This window comes from Rhinatrema bivittatum, chromosome 2 (assembly GCF_901001135.1).
Source record: "Rhinatrema bivittatum chromosome 2, aRhiBiv1.1, whole genome shotgun sequence".
In the NCBI taxonomy this organism is placed as follows: Eukaryota; Metazoa; Chordata; class Amphibia; order Gymnophiona; family Rhinatrematidae; genus Rhinatrema; species Rhinatrema bivittatum.
In genome coordinates, this window is record NC_042616.1 from 22,698,668 (window position 1) to 22,716,612 (window position 17,945).

Sequence of the window (17,945 nt, forward strand, 5' to 3'; positions counted from 1 at the left end):
CGAGCAGGACCCCACCCGATTTAGGGAAGCTTGGGTACATCCCACCGTCTGGACTGATCCTGGTACGTACAGGGAAAAGAAAATTATTCCTTACCTGCTAATTTTCGTTCCTGTAGTACCATGGATCAGTCCAGACGCCCACCGCTTTTGGGTTCTTAGTCCTGCTCCACTCTGCTCTGTCTTTGCTGCTCAGGTGGATTGCTATCTAGCAGCATTTTGTGTCTCGCAGTTTTCTCTTTCTGCTACTTTCACAACTCCCTAAAAGTTGGTTGGTTACCTTCAGTTACCTGTTGATGTTTCAGTTTTTCGTTCAGTGCTTGTTTAAGCAAACTTGATCCAGAGTGTTCTTGTTCTCATCGGGCTTTGATATACTTGATACTGAGCTCCTGCAGAGGGGGTACTGGTATATATGGTTACGCCCTTCGAAGTCTGTTCTGACTCCATCTGCTGGACGGGGGACATAACCCACCGTCTGGACTGATCCATGGTACTACAGGAACGAAAATTAGCAGGTAAGGAATAATTTTCTTTTAATCCTGCTAGTTACAGAAAACACTGTTCATGGAAAGCAAACTTGCTATCCATGCCATACTGACTTATTCAGCATTAACTGGTCACTGGTTCCATTTGCCCCTCTTTTGTTGAATTTCTATTATACTGCCATGATTTTCTTAACATCAATATGTTTATATATTCTGTCTACGTATATTACTGTGAGCAGCTTGTAGCACATTGCCAGCTGATAATATTTGGGGATTTTGCATTCTTTCCTGCATGGGTTCTTTGGTGCCTTTGTAGCTATGATAAAGGAATGAAGCTTTTATCACAATCAGTACAGGTAAATGGTTTCTTTCCCGTGTGGGTCATTTTATGCCTTTTCAGATCCAAAGGTCTGTCAAAGCTTTTATTACACTCAGTACAGGTAAATGGTTTCTATTCCACATGGGTCATTTTATGCCTTTTCAGAATTGAAGATCGGGTGTAGCTTTTATTACACTCAGTGCATGTAAATGGTTTCTCTCCTGTGTGACTGTATGTGTGTCTTGTAAGATCTGATAAACAATAGAAGCCTCTTTTGCACTCAGTACATGTGAATCGTTTCTCTCCAGTGTGGATCCTTTCATGCCTTTTAAGACCTGAAATATAATTGAAGCTTCTTTTACACTCCGTACATGGAAATGGTTTTTCTCCAGTGTGGATCCTTTGGTGCCTTTTCAGATGACACAGATAAATAAAGACTTTATCACACTCGGTGCATATAAATATATTATTTTCTGTGTCTGTTTTCTGCTGCTGTATAAGTTCTTGCTTTTGAATGGCGCTGTCTCCACTTTCAGAATATGAAGATGTTCTCTCTTCTGTCTGCATATTCTGCTGATTTATTGAAACAAAATTCCCATTGTAAGATTGGCCATGTTGAGGAGAATGAAAGGGTATCTTCCGTGTGTGTTTCCTTAGGTGTATTACTAAGGATTCCTTGCAAGAGAAACTTCTATTACATTTATTACATGTGAAATTGTTCCTTTGCTTATGGATTCTCTGGTGTAATTTCAGAATTAATTTTTGTTTGAAACATTTTCCACACTGAGCACATGGAAAGGTTCTCTGCCCAGTGTGACTTCTCTGATGCAATAATAGATAATATTTCCTGTGAAAGTTTTTTTTACAGATCTCATACAGAAAGGACTTCTGCTTTTTCTCCTCACTCTGACGAATGTTAAAAGTCATTTGGTCACTGTTATTACTCTGGAAGGGTCTCTCTACTGTCAGGTCTCTCTGGTGGAGGTCAGAAGTCATTTGGTCACTGTTATTACTTTGGAAGGGATTCTCTCTTCTCAGATGTCTCTGATGCTCAGGGATGTCTGTGAACTCCCTGTCACTTCTCTCACAAGCAGTGACTCCATCCAGTGACTCTCCTGCAGAGTCTTGCTCCTTCTTCTCTGATTCCTGCTGTCTTTGGCTAATGTCTCCCCCCTCAGTCTTCTGGGCAAGATTCTCACAGAAATTTCCTGATTGTCTAGGTGTAAGTGCCAGTACGATAGGGTGTTCTTCTCGATTCTCCTCCCTCTTCACTTCCTGTATGACCTCATTACCTGCTGGATATAAAAAGAAGGCATTAATCAAGTGTCTGTGCTATAGAAAACTACCAGTGACCTGGATCAAACTTTGTCAGGGATCATGCAATGACCCCATGGGACCTCTGATGTTTACTGAATTCCATGATTTAGCAGAAGCTTTCTGAGATGACAGTGAAAACTCCTGTGTGATGTCTTTATATAAATCTTCAGGGAATACAAAAAATAAATAAATAAATACAACAAACTACAAAAGCGAAGCAAATCATTGGTTTTCCCTTTCATTACTTGTGTGTAATGATGCCATCTGTTGGATTTACGAAAAATTCATGTGGCGTTCATGTGAAGTTTATTGGAGATTTTTGTTTCAGCTTTGGTAGGAATTGTGTTTATTGGAATTGCTTTGCTGGCATTTATATTATTTTGTTTCTGGTTGTAAGAATGTTACCTTTGTGGTATTTTTCCTCACTTTTGAGTTCTCTTTATTTTAAAACCGCGCAAGTTTAAATCAAACAAACAGCTCCCTGGAAAATGTGAGGGCCATTCACGTTCAGGTGCCCTTTTGTACACACAAGAAACGATGTGTTTTGGAGGACCGTGTCCCAGCTCATCAACCCAATATGTCAACTAGCAGCAACCACCCTCTTTGCTTAAAGGCATAACAGACCAATAGGATGCAATCTAGGGGGCTATCTGGTTAAGGAATGGGGCTGTTACAATGCTGATGTTTAATTTTCTAGATCACTGATCTAGGACAACACATTCTCATGATTAGGTCTTGTACTCTCTTATTTTGCTATTCCATATTGCTGTGTCTGATTAAAAAAAAAATATATATATATTTTATACAGTTAGCAATGCCAACAAAGAATCCGGCCATCTGCAGGCCCAATATGGGAAACTGAATCTCTGCTCCATCCTCTGTTTCACAAATGCAACTCTCAGAGAGACTGAAGGAGCTAAAGCCTGAGGTTTCCCACCATGCGCTGCATAATTGTGGGTATGAGCAGGGCTGGACATCCCAATGTGCAGAGTAGGCCAACTGCTTCCGTGTGGCTGTCCTGGGGGGGGGGGGGGGGTGTGCTCTCTGCCTGTGTGCAGGGGTCATCAGCAGGAGCGGGCTGTGGGGGTGCCAGCATGCTGCCGCCGCTGCCCGAGGAGGGAAGCTCCAGCAGCCATGGCACTGCAGGGGCCGGCCTGTATCATCGGAAGGAGACCCCACTCGGGCCTGCTGTGACTTCTGAAGGGAGTGGGCATAGCTGGGGCTATATTTATTCATTTTCAAAAATAGGATGAACCATTCTTCTAGCTAAAGCACATCAGAGTGGTGCATATGGCAACAACCTGAACAAGTTTTCCCCCATTTCCAACCCTCCTCTTACAAACACTGCATATGATTACCCAACAGATCATACAGCTTTTAACCCCACCCCTCCCCAAGCAGCCAATAACTGGCCTCGATACGAAGCCATACACAATATAAATGTTCCACTATGAATAAGGCCCAGTATGCTTTTTCTAATCCACAGATTCACCCTCATGATGCCATCAACAGCTGAAACTGGGTAAAGAAAACACAATGAGAAGCCAAAAATACTTGACCACACTTCAGAGCTTAGTCTAGCTCTTCTGAGTCTCTCCAAAAACATTTACACATGCTACAGAAAAGGTACAGATTAAGTCTGTGCCAGGGTTTTGGCTTTAGTTATCTCCCCTGGAAGTCTCTTCCACTACCTTTAATTTAATTTTAAACATTTCCTATATTTCACTTACATTGACATCAAGCTGTTCTTTGCAGATTCCAGTTTAAAATACATACATAATAAACTGCATATTTAAAACATACAATCACAAGATACAAAAGAACAGTAAAACTAAAATAAAAACAGACATCAATAAAATATATTCCTATTTTTCTCTTCTACAAACAGTCCTTATGAAAAAGCCTGCTTAAATAGAAACGTCTTCAGTTTCTTCTTAAAGAGCTCAGTGAAAAAAATATATCTTCTCACATGCCTTTCGATCCTCCTTCCCTTCTCTGTCATAAGATGACCCTTTATCCTTGGGTTTTTCATTCTATACGAAATGCTCCTTCTGGCCCCTTATTGAAGCCTCAGAGATAAACGAACGTCTGCATGGCATCTCCCCTTTTCCTTTCTAGAAATTAAATCCTTAGCTCCTTCAGGCTCTCTGGGTATGACTGACAGCACAGGACACGTAACATTTTGGTGGCTTGACTCTGAATTGCCTCTAACTTAGCGAGGTCCTTTTGTAGATGTGGTCTCCAGAACGGCACGCAGGGCTCGAAGTGGATTCTCGGCACAGACGTGCAGAGATAATGAGAGGCCGGCAATTTAACGCTTCAATAGGGACTTACCTGGCTAAGTGGGAGCCGCTAAATATCCGGCTGCGTTCAGCGGCCACCATTGAGCTGTATAAGTATTTATCCGGCTGAGTAGATAGCTGGACACCTTGGGGGCAGGCAACAGGTGGATCGAGGTGGGGCAACTTATCCAGCTCTCTTAACTGGGTAAGTGCCTATATTCGGTCTCATCCGATGAGGTTAAGCGAATATGTTAGACCTGCTCAATAGTCTGCCGAAAGTTACCCGGATATCCCTGATCTGGCTAACTAGAACTTATCCAGTAATAGTCGTCGGCACACTGCCGTGCCGCTGAATAGCCCTAAGGTATGCGGATAAATTGTACCCGGATAACTTAGATAACGGGACACCTTTGAACAGTGGGCCCAATCTTTCTGTCAGCCACGCCAGTCTTACCTTTCCCTGCACCTCTGTCGCACTGACTGGCTAACTTCAGGTCATTAGCGATGATGCGCTGCAGGTTTCTTTCCTGCTCGGCGTTGGCCACTGCTTCCCCTCCAAACAGTTCTTGGCCCATGGATTTTTCTGTCAACCCCCGCCCTGCATGATTTTCCATTCCCTGTTGAATTTCAGTATTTGGTACCAGTTGTTTTTTTCTTCTTTTTTACGGCACCAGCTATACTAGAACCAATGGAGAAACGTGGATAACAAGGGGGGAAGGCTGTGGTGGGGCAGGGACCCGTGTCCCACATCAGGCAGGTGACTAACCTTGGGACAACCACCAGGGAGATCATCTCGCCCTTCCCCAAATGGTCAGTCTCGAACCCCTGATTGCACAGGGACAGACTGCGGCTGGAGAAAGCAGCGAAGGTGGCCAGTAGGACCTGACTCCACCCCCAGCATTGCTTGCGGCCAGGAACAGCTCTCACTGGCCCGCAATGCTGCAAAGGTGGTCGTCCTCCCCTCCCCCCGTCTTAACTGCAGGTCTTGCAGCTCCCAGCAAGATCTGCCACAGAGAAAACAGGAGGAGTCTCTGGGCATTGCAATTAGGTACAAGCGCCCGTGCCAACCCCGCCATAATCCACTCACCCCCTTGCCTCGACCGAGAAGTATAATTCCAGATCTAGACGTCCTGCAGACGGGTGTGTATATGTCAGGGTTGCCTCATATCTGTACAGACATTTTAAAAAAAAGGAAGAAATATTCTCTCGCCCCCGTTATACATTTTTATTTGCGTTGTTTCCCTGCTGAGTAAAACTGTATAGCAAAGACATGTGCACAGCATCAACGGTGCATAGTGGTGCACGGGTACCACCACCTTTAAAATATATCTCTGCCACGTACCCCCATCAAAGATGCTGGAGAAAATGAGGGTCTCTGAACTGCAGCCGAGCAGGAGTGGGGACGGGGAGGGCAAAGGATGAGAGGGGGGGGGGGGCGTTTGTGAGCTCGCGGCCGTTGCTTTCCCACAGCCTAACGGCCACCATGGAAGAGGCCGAGAGCTCAAACCCTCTCCCTCCCCTCCCCTTGCTGACCCGTGGCCCTGGCTCCTGGGCATGGAGAGCGGTGAGGTCTCCGGAGGTGCTGGCTCCTCCCCCTCCTGTTCTCTGCAGGCTTCCTGGGGAGGGGGAGAATCTACAGGAGTAGAGGGGCAGGAGGAGAGAGAGAGAGAGCCGGGTAGAAAGAGGGAGATACTGGGCAACGTGGGCAGAGCATTGGGGGCAAGAGAGCGTAAGGAAGGGATGCTGGGTGGTGGAAGGAGAGAATCCCTGTCCCAGAGAGCTTACCATCGAAAGAGAGGGGGGAGAGACGGAGAGGCTCAATAACTATTATTTCGATGGTGATGCGCAGAGTCTGCAAGGATAATATTGAACCAGCATTTCCTTGCAAAAAAGCGGACAGTCTCCTTGGGAAATCTGGGAGACTTATACTCCCCCAAATCATCAATCAGCTTTTCGAGGTCTTCTCCAAAGAGGAACATTTCCTTAAAGAAAAGTCTAGCCAGCTGAATCTCAGATACCAAGCCTGTCATCTAGTTCCTCACCCAAGGCAAGTGACGAGAAACCAGTCTCTACGAGGTTATACGATGCATCAGCCCTAATGCCATCTCGTCCATCTTCTACTGAAGGCCTCTGGAGACACTGGGCCAAAAGCAGACATGGAGACAGCAGTCAACAGGGCTAATCCCGAGACCTCAAAGAACAGAGCAGAGACTTGAACTTCCAATATCGGCCACCTCCAAGGGCAGTGCCCTCCTTGACCAGAATAGTAGTCTTTCTTCTAACCAGATGCTCACTCGAGGAGGCCCTAATTGTCCCTCCTTTCACCTAGAAGAGGGAAAGATTTCACCACACCCTTGTGTTACTTTGAAATTGCTATCTAGCACGTTCCTCCCCATCTAGGTCCACCCTTAACTGCCTTGTGCAGGGGGGGGGGGGATTTCACTGACTTTCTTATGCTCATATCTTGATGTCCTGTGACTTTTTTCCTTACAAAGGTTTGCACTTATAAGGTTTGTGTAATTAAGACAGTTCTAGAAACACAAATGACCAACGATTTTCTCCACCCTGAAGGAACAGTGAACCTTCTCCAACAAATCCCCTCCATTACAACTGTTGCCCTCCTTAAGGGCTAAACTGGGGAAACCTTTCCTCCTCAGGATCCTAGACCTTCTCACACTTAGCCCGCTTATGTGAAGGGGCTGCAGAAATCCCCCTCTGAGAGGGGGAGGAGGAAGAGTATCCGGGGCTCATTCACCTGCTCTTTTCTAATGCAATATACGTCACTACCTGCCAGCAACGTTCCTCTGTCTACAAAGGACAAACAGGTTAGGTCCCTAAGGAAAAGAATAGATGGACATAAGTCTGACATTAGAAACTGCAACATTCAGAAACCAACAGAAGAACATTTCAACCTTCCAGAACATTCTCTGTCTGACCTTAAGGCTGCCAAACTCCTGCATAAGAACGTCAAAGGAACACGCCAGCATGAAACTGCTGAATTAGAACTCATCAAAATGTTTAACATAATTCACCCTATGTCTGAACAGAGACAATGGCTTCATATCCACTACAACTATCTTATAACTTAACAGTTCTCAGATCATTCTGTCTTTTCACACTTACCTCAGTTATCAGTAGCTAGACTATAATGCTATTAACACGGTCTCCACATCATCTCCTGCCTAATCCAAAGCCTTCCCTTTGTTCTGTATATATTTTACCCATCTCCTGTACATCACTTCATGCATCTGATGAAACAGACTCTGTCCTTGAAAGCTCATATTTTAATAAATTGCAGGCCTATACAGTAAAGTGCGGCGCGGTTACCCTGCTTCTAACCCGCTTTCTACTCACAATTTGGCCGCGTTAGTCCAACCTGCGATTCACTATCCCTTTTAACGCATCCTTACCGCTTCTTTAAATCAACTGGTAACCCTTTCCGCCCGCGGCATGTAAATGGTATGTAAACGATCGGATTAGCTATTCCCTCCCATACAGTAAGGTGCGCCCCGATTATCGCCTTTTAAACCTGCAGTTTTGCCGCGTGTTTAACCTGCTAATTCCCTGTACGTACCGGATCAGTCCAGACTCCTGGGTTTTGCCTCCGCACCAACAGGTGGCGACAGAGACAAACTTGTCAGGCTCTGTATATATACCGGAGTGCCACCCACAGCCTGTCAGTATATCTCTGTCTCCAGCAGGTGTCGGAAGCTTAACCCACAGTCTCGCCTGATTAGCTATTGCAGGAAGGTTTGGGTGTTTAGTGTAGTAGGGGGCAGTTTGCCATACTGGTTTCATTCTCCTTTGGTTTGTAAGGTTTAAAAAAAATAATAATAAAACTTCCCTTAGGTCCTTGTGGACAGCTCTTAGCCTCCCAGGGGGTTGTCAGGTCCTGAGGGGACCGTCCCCCCCTGGTTGTCAGGCAGCTGAGGCTTAGGGTCGAAGACCCTGTAGGTGGAAACCGGCCCAGCAGGGGTGATACCGGGGAGCCCGGCTCACTCACCCCCACCAGGCCGATTCAGTACCTGTCGCTGGACAGCATCTTAATAAAAAAAAAAAAAAAAAGGAAGCAGAGTTCCTGCGCTTCCTGCCGGCGTTGTCGTAGCTATCGGTCGAGGGTTTTCGCCGGCTCTCGGGGTTTTTTTGTTTTGATCGGGCCGTGGGAGCAGCGCGAGTCGGCCGCGATGCCACGTGGTGTGGGCTGTGCGGCCTGCGGGTCAGCGTGCGCACGGCTTTCCCGGGCAGGCCTTTCCTCGGCCTGCATTCTGGGCGGTGAAGGCACCTCGGGAGCCACGCGGGGGGCGCCTGGGAAGCGGGGAGCTCCCCCTTCGGCGGTCGGCTCGGCGGGGCCTTCACCCGGTGCAGGGCAGGCTGTGGCGGCAAGGGCCGCCGGGGTCTGCAGCGGTCCCGATCGCGGCGGGAACCTCCGGGGGGGGGGGGGGCCTGAAATTCGCCGCCTTCACTTTCTCCTCAGCGATCCCCTCCGCGTCCGTCAGTGCCCGCGGGATCCTCGGGGAAGGGGGCAGGAGACGTTTCAGGAACGGATTTGGACGTCTCCTGTTCTTCTTTCTCCTCTGATTTCATTTTGGCCATGCACAGGGCCTTTAAGGCCCGTAGGGCACGCAAACGTTCAGCAGCATCGGCTGGGGGTCCCGCAGCGCCGCATTCTGGGCCTCAGGAACGCCCCGGACGGGAGGCCCCGTCCGGAGAGCCGCTGAGGGCTCTCCAGACGGGGCCTCCCGTCCGGGGAGGTCCCTGAGGGCCATTCCACCTCAGGACGATCCAGAGTCCTCGGACAAGTCTTCGGCTCAGGAGGGCTCGGAGGACCCGTCCCCGCCCCCAAGGGGGGCAGAGTGATGGGAACCCATCACCCGGAGCCAAGCGTCAGGGTCAGACGTCCGAAGGTGACGATCCCAGGGTCATCCGGCTGTTCCGTCGGGATGAACTGGTGCCTCTCCTCCCCGCTATTCTGGAGGAGTTAGGGATCTCTACGCCCCCGGGGGAGGCTAGAGGAGGCTCCATGGATCCGGTGTTGTTGGGTCTGAGTGGCCCTCCTACCACCTTCCCGTTCCATTTCTTGGCTACGGATCTGCTGTATCGGGAGTGGGACCCCCCGGACTTGGGGTTGAAGGTTTCCAAGGCGATGGACAAGCTTTACCCTCTGCCCGAGGAAGCCTTGGAGGTCTTGCGGGTCCCTAAGGTGGACTCTTCCATGTCAGCAGTCACGAAGCGCACTACCATCCCGGTGACAGGTACCACGGCCTTACGGGATCTCCAGGATCGGAAGTTGGAGTTGCAATCATGATCTTTGAGGTTTCAGCCCTAGGGGCTCGGGCCGCAATCTGCAGTGACTTTGCGCTTCGCGCCGGATTGAGATGGGCCCAACAGCTTCTGGCCAATGAGGGCCTTTCGGAGGAGGAAGCGCGGCAGGCCGGACATCTGGAAGCGGCCGTGGCTTACAGTGCGGATGCGCTGTATGATCTGTTACGAACCTCTGCTCGATCCATGGTCTCGGCGAGGCGGCTGCTGTGGTTGCGGAACTGGGCGGCGGGCGGGGCGTCCAAATCCAAGCTCAGTTCCTTGCCTTTTAAGGGCAAGCTGCTGTTCAGAAAAGAATTGGATGATATGATACAGTTATTGGGGGACACTAAGGGCTATCGTCTTCCGGAGGACAGATCGCGTCCCAGATCCTCCTTCTCCTCTAGAAATCGGTTTAGGGGAAATCGGAGGTCTCGGTCCTCCCGGCCAGGCACTTCTTCCCCTTCATCTTCTTCCTCCTTTTGTTCCGGAGGAGGACGGCAGCAGACTCAGTCCTTTCGAGGCCGGCGTTTTGGAAGGTCTGGTTCTTCCCAGGCCTCGCCAGGAGTTAAGTCCCTGCAATGATGTGCGGAGGGCGCATTCCTCGGTACCCAGGATAGGGGGCAGATTGTCTCTTTTCCTTGAGGAATGGGCCAAGATCACGTTGGATCAGTGGGTACTGTTGGTAATAGAACACGGCTATGCCTTAGATTTTGCATGTCAGCCTCGACCACGCTTCTTCCTGTCTCCTTGCGGGAACACGGACAGGCGGAAAGTGGTTCGTCTGACCTTGGATAGGTTGCTTGACTTGGGAGTCATCATTCCTGTTCCTCCTCAGGAGCAACGAAGAGGACATTACTCCATCTATTTCATCGTGCTGAAGGAGGACAGGGCCTCTCGTTCCATACTGCACCTCAAGGCCATCAACCGGTGTCTGTGGGTTCCTCGCTTTTGCATGGAGACCCTCCGGGCGGTGATAGCATCGGTGAAGTCCGGGGAATTCTTGGCGTCTCTGGATCTCACGGAAGTGTACCTACACATTGGGATCCGGAAGGAACACCAGAGGTATCTTCGGTTCTTCATTTTGGGGAAGCACTATCAGTTCCAGGCCCTGCCGTTCGGCTTGGCCACGGCACCTCGGACCTTCACAAAGATTATGGTGGTAGTAGCGGCACAGCTCCGGAAGGAAGGATTGCTGGTTCACCCGTACTTGGACGATTGGTTGATCCGGGCGAAGTCCGAGGCCCTCTGTCGATCAGCGGTAGCCCGGGTCATGCAGTTGCTGCGTTCCCTAGGTTGGGTGGTGAACACTGCGAAGAGGCATCTCATCCCCTCTCAGTCGATGGTATTCTTGGGGCGCTGTTCGATACTCGCCTGTCGGAGGAGCGTCGCCACAAGCTGCAAGGTCAAGTGCGAGAGTTACTCCTGAAACAACCGCCGACGGTTTGGGATTATCTCCAGTTGATAGGTTCCATGGCGTCGACGCTGGCCCTGGTTCCCTGGTCTTTCGCGCACATGCGACCTTTACAGTTCGCGTTGCTCTCCCGTTGAAGCCCGGAACAATTCTACATCCTGTTGCTGTTGACGGTGCAGTGCAGTCTTGCATGGTGGCTCTCTCCGTTCAATCTCTGCCGGGGCGTGTCACTGGAGACTCCGCAGTGGACGGTGGTCACGACGGATGCGAGTCTTCAAGGCTGGGGAGCACTGTGTCATCGGTCCAAGGCAGATGGTCGGCAGCCGAATCGCGCTGGTCGATAAATCGTCCGGAGACCAGAGCAGTCCGCTTGGCGTTGTGGTCCCTGGTCCTAGGGACGTCGGTCAGGATCCTCTCGGACAATGCGACGACGGTGGCCTACATCAACCGGCAAGGCAGAACTAGAAGTAGCCCAGTGGCTCTCGAGGCTCGCCTTCTATTTCAGTGGGCCGAGCGTCACTTGACCGCTCTGGTGGTGTCGACAACACACACGCAGACTTCCTAAGTCGTCATCATCTCGACCCCGGAGAGTGGGAGCTGTCAGACAGAGCCTTCCAGCTCATCTGCGACAGATGGGGCGCTCCAGCCATGGACCTGATGGCGACGTTTCAGAATGCCAAGGCACCAAGGTTTCTTGCCCGGAGAAGGGAAACGGGGGCAGAAGGGGTGGACGCCCTGGCGTTACCATGGCCCACCTCGGTTCTTCTGAATGTCTTTCCGCCTTGGCCCCTCATAGGCAGGATCCTTCGGCGCATAGAGGAACATCCCTGCGAGGTCATTCTGGTGGCGCCCGAGTGGCCACGGTGTCCGTGGTTCGCGGATCTCCTCAACCTAGTGGTGGAGGGGCCGCTGCGGTTTCCCAACTTTTCGGATCTTCTCCCCCAGGGTCCCGTGTGTTTCGATCAGGTAGATCGCTTTTGTCTAGCAGCATGGCTTTTGAAAGGCGTCGTTTGAAGCGCAGGGGCTATTCGGATGCAGTGGTCTCTACTTTGTTGAGTTTGCGGAAAAAGTCTACGTCGTTGGCGTACGTGCGTGTGTGAAAGGTCTTTGAGTCATGGTGTTTGGAGCGTTCGGTTCATTCTACCAGAGCCTCAGTTTCGGACATTTTGTCATTCCTGCAGGATGGTCTGGCTAAGGGGTTATCCTGTGGTTCTTTGAAGGTGCAGGTAGCGGCTCTTGGCTGGTTCCGGGGGTCCACTGAGGGTAGGCCCCTGGCAGCACATACCGACGTGAACTGCTTCTTGAAAGGGGCGATCCGTTTGCGTCCGTCTTTGAAAGTGCCGTGTCCGGCCTGGAATCTGAACGTGGTGCTCAAGGATCTGTGTGCCTCCCCTTTCGAACCTCTGAAGCGGGCAACCCTTAAGGATCTCACTTTAAAAACAGTGTTCTTGGGGGCGCTATTGAGCAGCGCTGAATGATGGCCGCATAAAAGCTGCGCTCCCTCCCAAAGCTCTTAAGCTGCTCATAATTGGAAAATATCTGGGTCGGTTCCGGCAGCACGATCCACGGAATCCATGGCGGATGGTGTCAGGATGGCTGCGAGAGAGAAAACCGCCGACCTTAAGCGCTTCTCCTTCAGTAAAATAGCTGACGACCTTCCATCAGATGAGGGCGGCGAGCAGGGCCTACAGCAGCGGGATGATTTAGGGGAGTCAGCCGTGATGGACTCCGGCTTTGAAGCAGGGGAAGAACGAGCAACGGGAAGCCTGCACCCGGATATCCCCATTCGGTCTGAAATAAGATCCTGGTTCTGTGAGATCTGCATGGACCTTAAAAATGATAAGGCGGACCTCTTAGCCAGCATGGCCGAGTTACGAGAAGATCTTAATTCCCTGGGGCACCGCGTGGACGACATGGATACCAGACTCGAGAGCCAAAGTGCTAATTTGGAATCTTTTAATAGCCACACACAACAGACCTCGCTTACTTTGGAGACGATGCAAGAAAAAATTGAAGATCTAGAGAACAGGGCTCAACGCTCTAATCTTCGCATCCGTGGCGTGCCGGAAACGGACTTGTTCCAGGACTGCATGCAAACGGCGGCGGCCATTTGCAAAGCTCTGATTTTAGATCACAAAGCATCTACGACCGAGACACAATCTGACCCGATAATAGTGCTGGAGCGAGCACACCGGGCATTAGGCCAGCGGAGAGAAAACCAACCGCGGGATATTGTCCTCAAATTTTTAAACTACCAGCAAAAGGAGGAAATTATTTCTCTGGTGAGGGCGCATCCCGGCTGGACCTGGCAAGGCTGTACTATTTCTTTCTATAATGACCTGGCGCCCTCCACTTTACAAAAACGTTTCCAACTCTGGGACGCCACAGCAGCCCTTCGTCAGGCAGAGATCAAGTATCGGTGGGCATTTCCCTTTGCCCTTTTATTTCAGCATAATGGGATCTCTTACAAAATTAAATCCCTGGCGGATGCGGCTCATATCTTCAAGGAGGCAGGCCTGGCCCATTCGTTTACCGCCGAAGCACCTACGACCAAGCAGAATATGTCTGATGCAACTCCAAGATGGCGCCGGCCGGGAGCAGGCAGGGGACGTCTGCGGCGGCAGCCCACTCCAGTTACTCAACCATCATCAGAGCACGGCTGACTGGTTTTATGTGGGACACTGCACAATTTGTTGGTGAAGGTCTTGCTATTTGATGTTACTTATATGCTGGACCGGTCTATTTCTTTTTACAGATCGTGGGTTTAGGTCTGTGTTAATCTTTTCCACACTAGTAATTTTTACTTTTCAATACATTCATGTGATGGAACACCAGATAGAATGTTTAGTAAGTTTATCGCTGATATTTGCTAAATTGTTTTAGTTTCACTATAGAGAGCTTGGGAGGGGGGGGCTGGAAGTTGGCCTCCAGCGTTGCTCACCTGTACCCCCTGGGTGGAGGTCCGCGAGAACAGACAGCGGACACTCTTGGTACCAAACCCACAAGGGACAGGGTCTCATTTCATGGTGCTTCAGGTTAAACTGCCCATCCAGAACCCCGACAGAGGTCCGGGGTCCGCTCAATCTAGTCTCTCTACCGTTACCCTTCTATTATCCAATAAGGTTTGCCAGAGTATCACCTGCAGATTATCTATGTTTTATATGTTTTCCTCATGGTCAGAATAGTCTCCCTTAATGTCAAAGGGCTAAACACCTATAGGAAGCGATTCCTTCTTAGGCAAGAACTCCAACAACAAAAAGCAGATATAGTATATGTGCAAGAAACCCATTTAAGGCCCCTTCATGGACATCTATTAGACCACAAATCTTTTCCAAATGTTTACCACGCTGGTTGCACTAGGGGTGCCAAATACACAGGGACGGGGATACTGCTTTCGGCCTCACTGGTTTATGAATATATATCACATGTGGCAGACCCTAACGGTCGATTCTTATTGCTGAAACTTAAGTTGGGAGCTCAGGTCTAAACTCTGGTAGCTGTATATGCCCCCAATACGGCATATGGCCCCTTTTTGAAAGAAATCCAGGCGCTGCTGTTAAATCATGCTGAGGGCTTTATTATCCTGGGCGGCGATTTTAACATCACACTGCAGCAGGGCTTAGACAATTCAACGGCGTATTCCCACACGCCTCAGTCTGCTCGCAAGCAACTGAAGAACTTGATGGATGACTGGACTCTCATAGATATCTGGCGAGTCCGTCATCCTCAGTCTCGATCCTACTCATTCTACTCACATCCGCATGACAGCTACTCTAGAATCGATTATTTTCTAGTGGATAAGCAACTGGGTAATAGGGTCCATAAAACTGATCTTGATGCTATTTCTTGGTCAGACCATGCCCCTGTTATTTTGGACATAGACATTAGTGATGGTGACGGGGGGGGGGGGGGGGGGGACTGCTTTTGGAGACTCAATGAATCCCTCCTCTCCGACCCCTCATTTGTCCAAAAGCTCGAACCCCAGCTTTCCGAATATTTTAAACTCAATGCCTCTCCAGATGTCAACCCTGGCATAATATGGGACTGCTCCAAAGCGTTCGCTCGAGGCCTACTACTCTCTAGAGCGGCTGCTTGCAAACGCCGAAAGCAACAAGCTAGGGGGGCTTTATTGCAAAAAATTAGACTCCTCTCCCAGAAACAAATGAGAACTTTAGCCCCACGTTGCTATCAAAAATTACTCGCTGCAAAGTCGGAACTATATAAAATTGATAAAGCTCAGCTACTTCATACTCTAGAGATCACAAAGCAGGCTTATTACGAGGGGGGGGGACAAAGCTGGGCGCTTACTAGCCCGCAGTTTGAAAGCCAGGATGGCTCGTAATACCATAGCTAAAATTAAGAACTCTCAGGGTGAAATGCTGACAGCCTCTAAGAGAATTAGGGAAGCCTTTACGAGCTTCTATGGCTAATTGTACCAATCGAATGACAAGATATGTCTGGACAATATTGCACAATACTTACAAGGGGTCAAGCTGCTGAGCCTCACCTCGGTTCAGCAGCAGGCTTTGGAAGCCCCCATCATGGAAGAAGAGATACTAGCGGTCATCAAGACCCTTAAACCGGGTAAGGCCCCAGGCCTTGATGGCTTATCGAGTGTCTACTACAAGAAATGCGCTTACACTATAGTTGGGCCATTGGCACAATTCTTTAATAGCTTACGTACGGATGGCTTTATCGCACCCCAAGCTAATGTGGCAGGCATCACGGTCTTGCCTAAGCTAGGGCGAGACGACCCGACACAATGCGCATCTTACAGGCCTATATCCTTAATCAATGTTGATCTTAAAATCCTAGCCCGGATTTTAGCTCTCAGGCTTAATAAATTTCTTCCTTCACTTATCCACAGTGACCAAGTGGGATTCGTGCCACAACGTATGGCCGCTGATAATATCCTCAAGGTGCTAGACTTAATGTGGTGGGTTCATAGGAATAGGGTACCGGCAGCGTTGCTTTCTTTAGACGCTGAGAAAGCGTTCGATTTGGTACATTGGCCTTTTTTATTCTCCACCTTACACAATATGGCATTTGGACCTCATTTCCTCCAGTGGATCCAAAAGCTATATTTTCATCCGCAAGCGAGGGTAAAGGTAAACAATGGGTACGGGCCCCCTTTTGACATTGGTAGGGGCACAAGACAGGGGTGCCCGTTGTCGCCTTTATTATTTGCTCTATATCTGGAACCCCTTACTATTAGAATTCGCGAGTCCTTGGAGATTAAGGGGGTTGAGATAGGGGGCTACCGGTACAAGTTGTCCTTATTTGCAGACGATGTTCTGTTGTTCCTGTCTGATCCATTGTCATCTCTCCAGGGGGTTACGCAGGAACTAGATACCTTTAGTGGTATGTCTGGTCTAAGGGTTAACCTTGACAAATCAGAGTTGCTTAATATCAATCTTCCCTCGGAGACTGTGCACAGGATAAAGGAATGTTTTCCTTTTAAATGGGCAAAATCTCATATTAAGTACCTAGGAGTGCGTATATCATCCCAACTATCTGACTTATTTCAACTAAATTATGTGCCCCTTGCTGATAAGATTACTACTGACATGAGCCGATGGAATCGAGGCTTATATTCCTGGTTAGGCAGAATTGCCATTGTTAAAATGAGTATCGTGCCGAAATTCCTGTATTTGTTCTCCTCCCTTCCAGTATATATTCCTGCTCCTACTCTCCGTAACTGGCAGCGCAGGATTTTCGATTTTATATGGCGCAGGCGGCTCCCCAGGTTATCCCGTGCTCTTCTCTTTTTGCCAAAGCAACAGGAAGGCTTGGGGGTCCCTAACATTATGCGGTATTACCAGGCAGCTCAACTACGTGCTCTCTTAGATCTTAACCGCACCAAATTCCCCAAACAGTGGGTCCAACTTGAACAGGCCATGGTTGGACAGATGGCGGTCACAGCTATGCCATGGCAGCCACGGGATGTTTGGAGACCTGTACAATGCATTCCTTGGGCTCTTGAGACTACGGTGAGAATTTGGGGGCAGACGCGTAAACAGCTCATAGGAGACTTTCACTATTTCTACCAATCGTCCTTAGCCTTCAATGAACGATTCACCCCTGGCAGCACCTCCTCTCACTTTCACAGTTGGCGAGAGAAAGGGATATTCACAATAGGGCACTTCCTCTCGCAGGGGTCACTACTACCAGTGGAACATCTGGCTCTTAAAAACAATCTCCCCCCCCTAAGTTTTTTAGCATACGCACAAATCACTCACTTTATTCGCACAATACAACGCACAGGCTCCCTCCGACCAGGTAGATCCATCATAGAGTCTTATTTCCTCTAGAGAGATCTCCTCAAGGGTGCCATCTCCAAGCTATATCAGCTTTTTTTTTCCACTCGGCCTTGAACAATGTAATTTTGTCAAACAATGGGAGGCAGATCTGAATATGCAGTTAGGGCCACAAACATGGGGTGATATTTTGAAATTGGCTAGACAATGTTCGATATCCGCCAAGCTCTAGGAAAATTGTTATAAAATGGTATATCAGTGGTACCATACCCCTGACAAATTACATAAATTTTACCACCACCTCGAGGATAAATGCTGGCGCAACTGCGGTGCAGTGGGCACCTACTTACATATTTGGTGGCAATGCCCTTCAGTTGCTTCATTATGGAAGGAGATATTTGCTTGGCTAAGTAGCTTATTGGAACTGGATATCAACCCAAGTGTTAGAGTGGCATTACTACATGTTTTTCCCGACAAGGTGCCCAAGAAGTATCACAGGGTTTGTGCCCAACTGTTTATCGCCACCTGTAGCCTCATAGCCGCTAACTGGAAATCTGGGACTATTCCATCGTTCAC

General features: G+C 49.2%; 1 protein-coding gene across 3 annotated transcripts in view; it reads right to left on the reverse strand.

Annotated features, from left to right (window-relative positions):
• Window positions 1–890: 890 nt before the first annotated feature.
• LOC115083657 (oocyte zinc finger protein XlCOF6-like) overlaps window positions 891–17,945 on the reverse strand; it is a 48,577-nt gene continuing 31,522 nt past the window's right edge. For 2 of the 3 annotated variants that reach the window (XM_029587606.1, XM_029587605.1), the window contains one exon: window positions 891–2,096. In XM_029587606.1, coding sequence (XP_029443466.1) covers window positions 934–2,096 — 1,163 coding nt within the window. In that variant the 3' untranslated portion in view covers window positions 891–933. The remainder of the gene's footprint in view (window positions 2,097–17,945) is intronic. The other variant, XM_029587607.1, reaches the window with a different exon arrangement.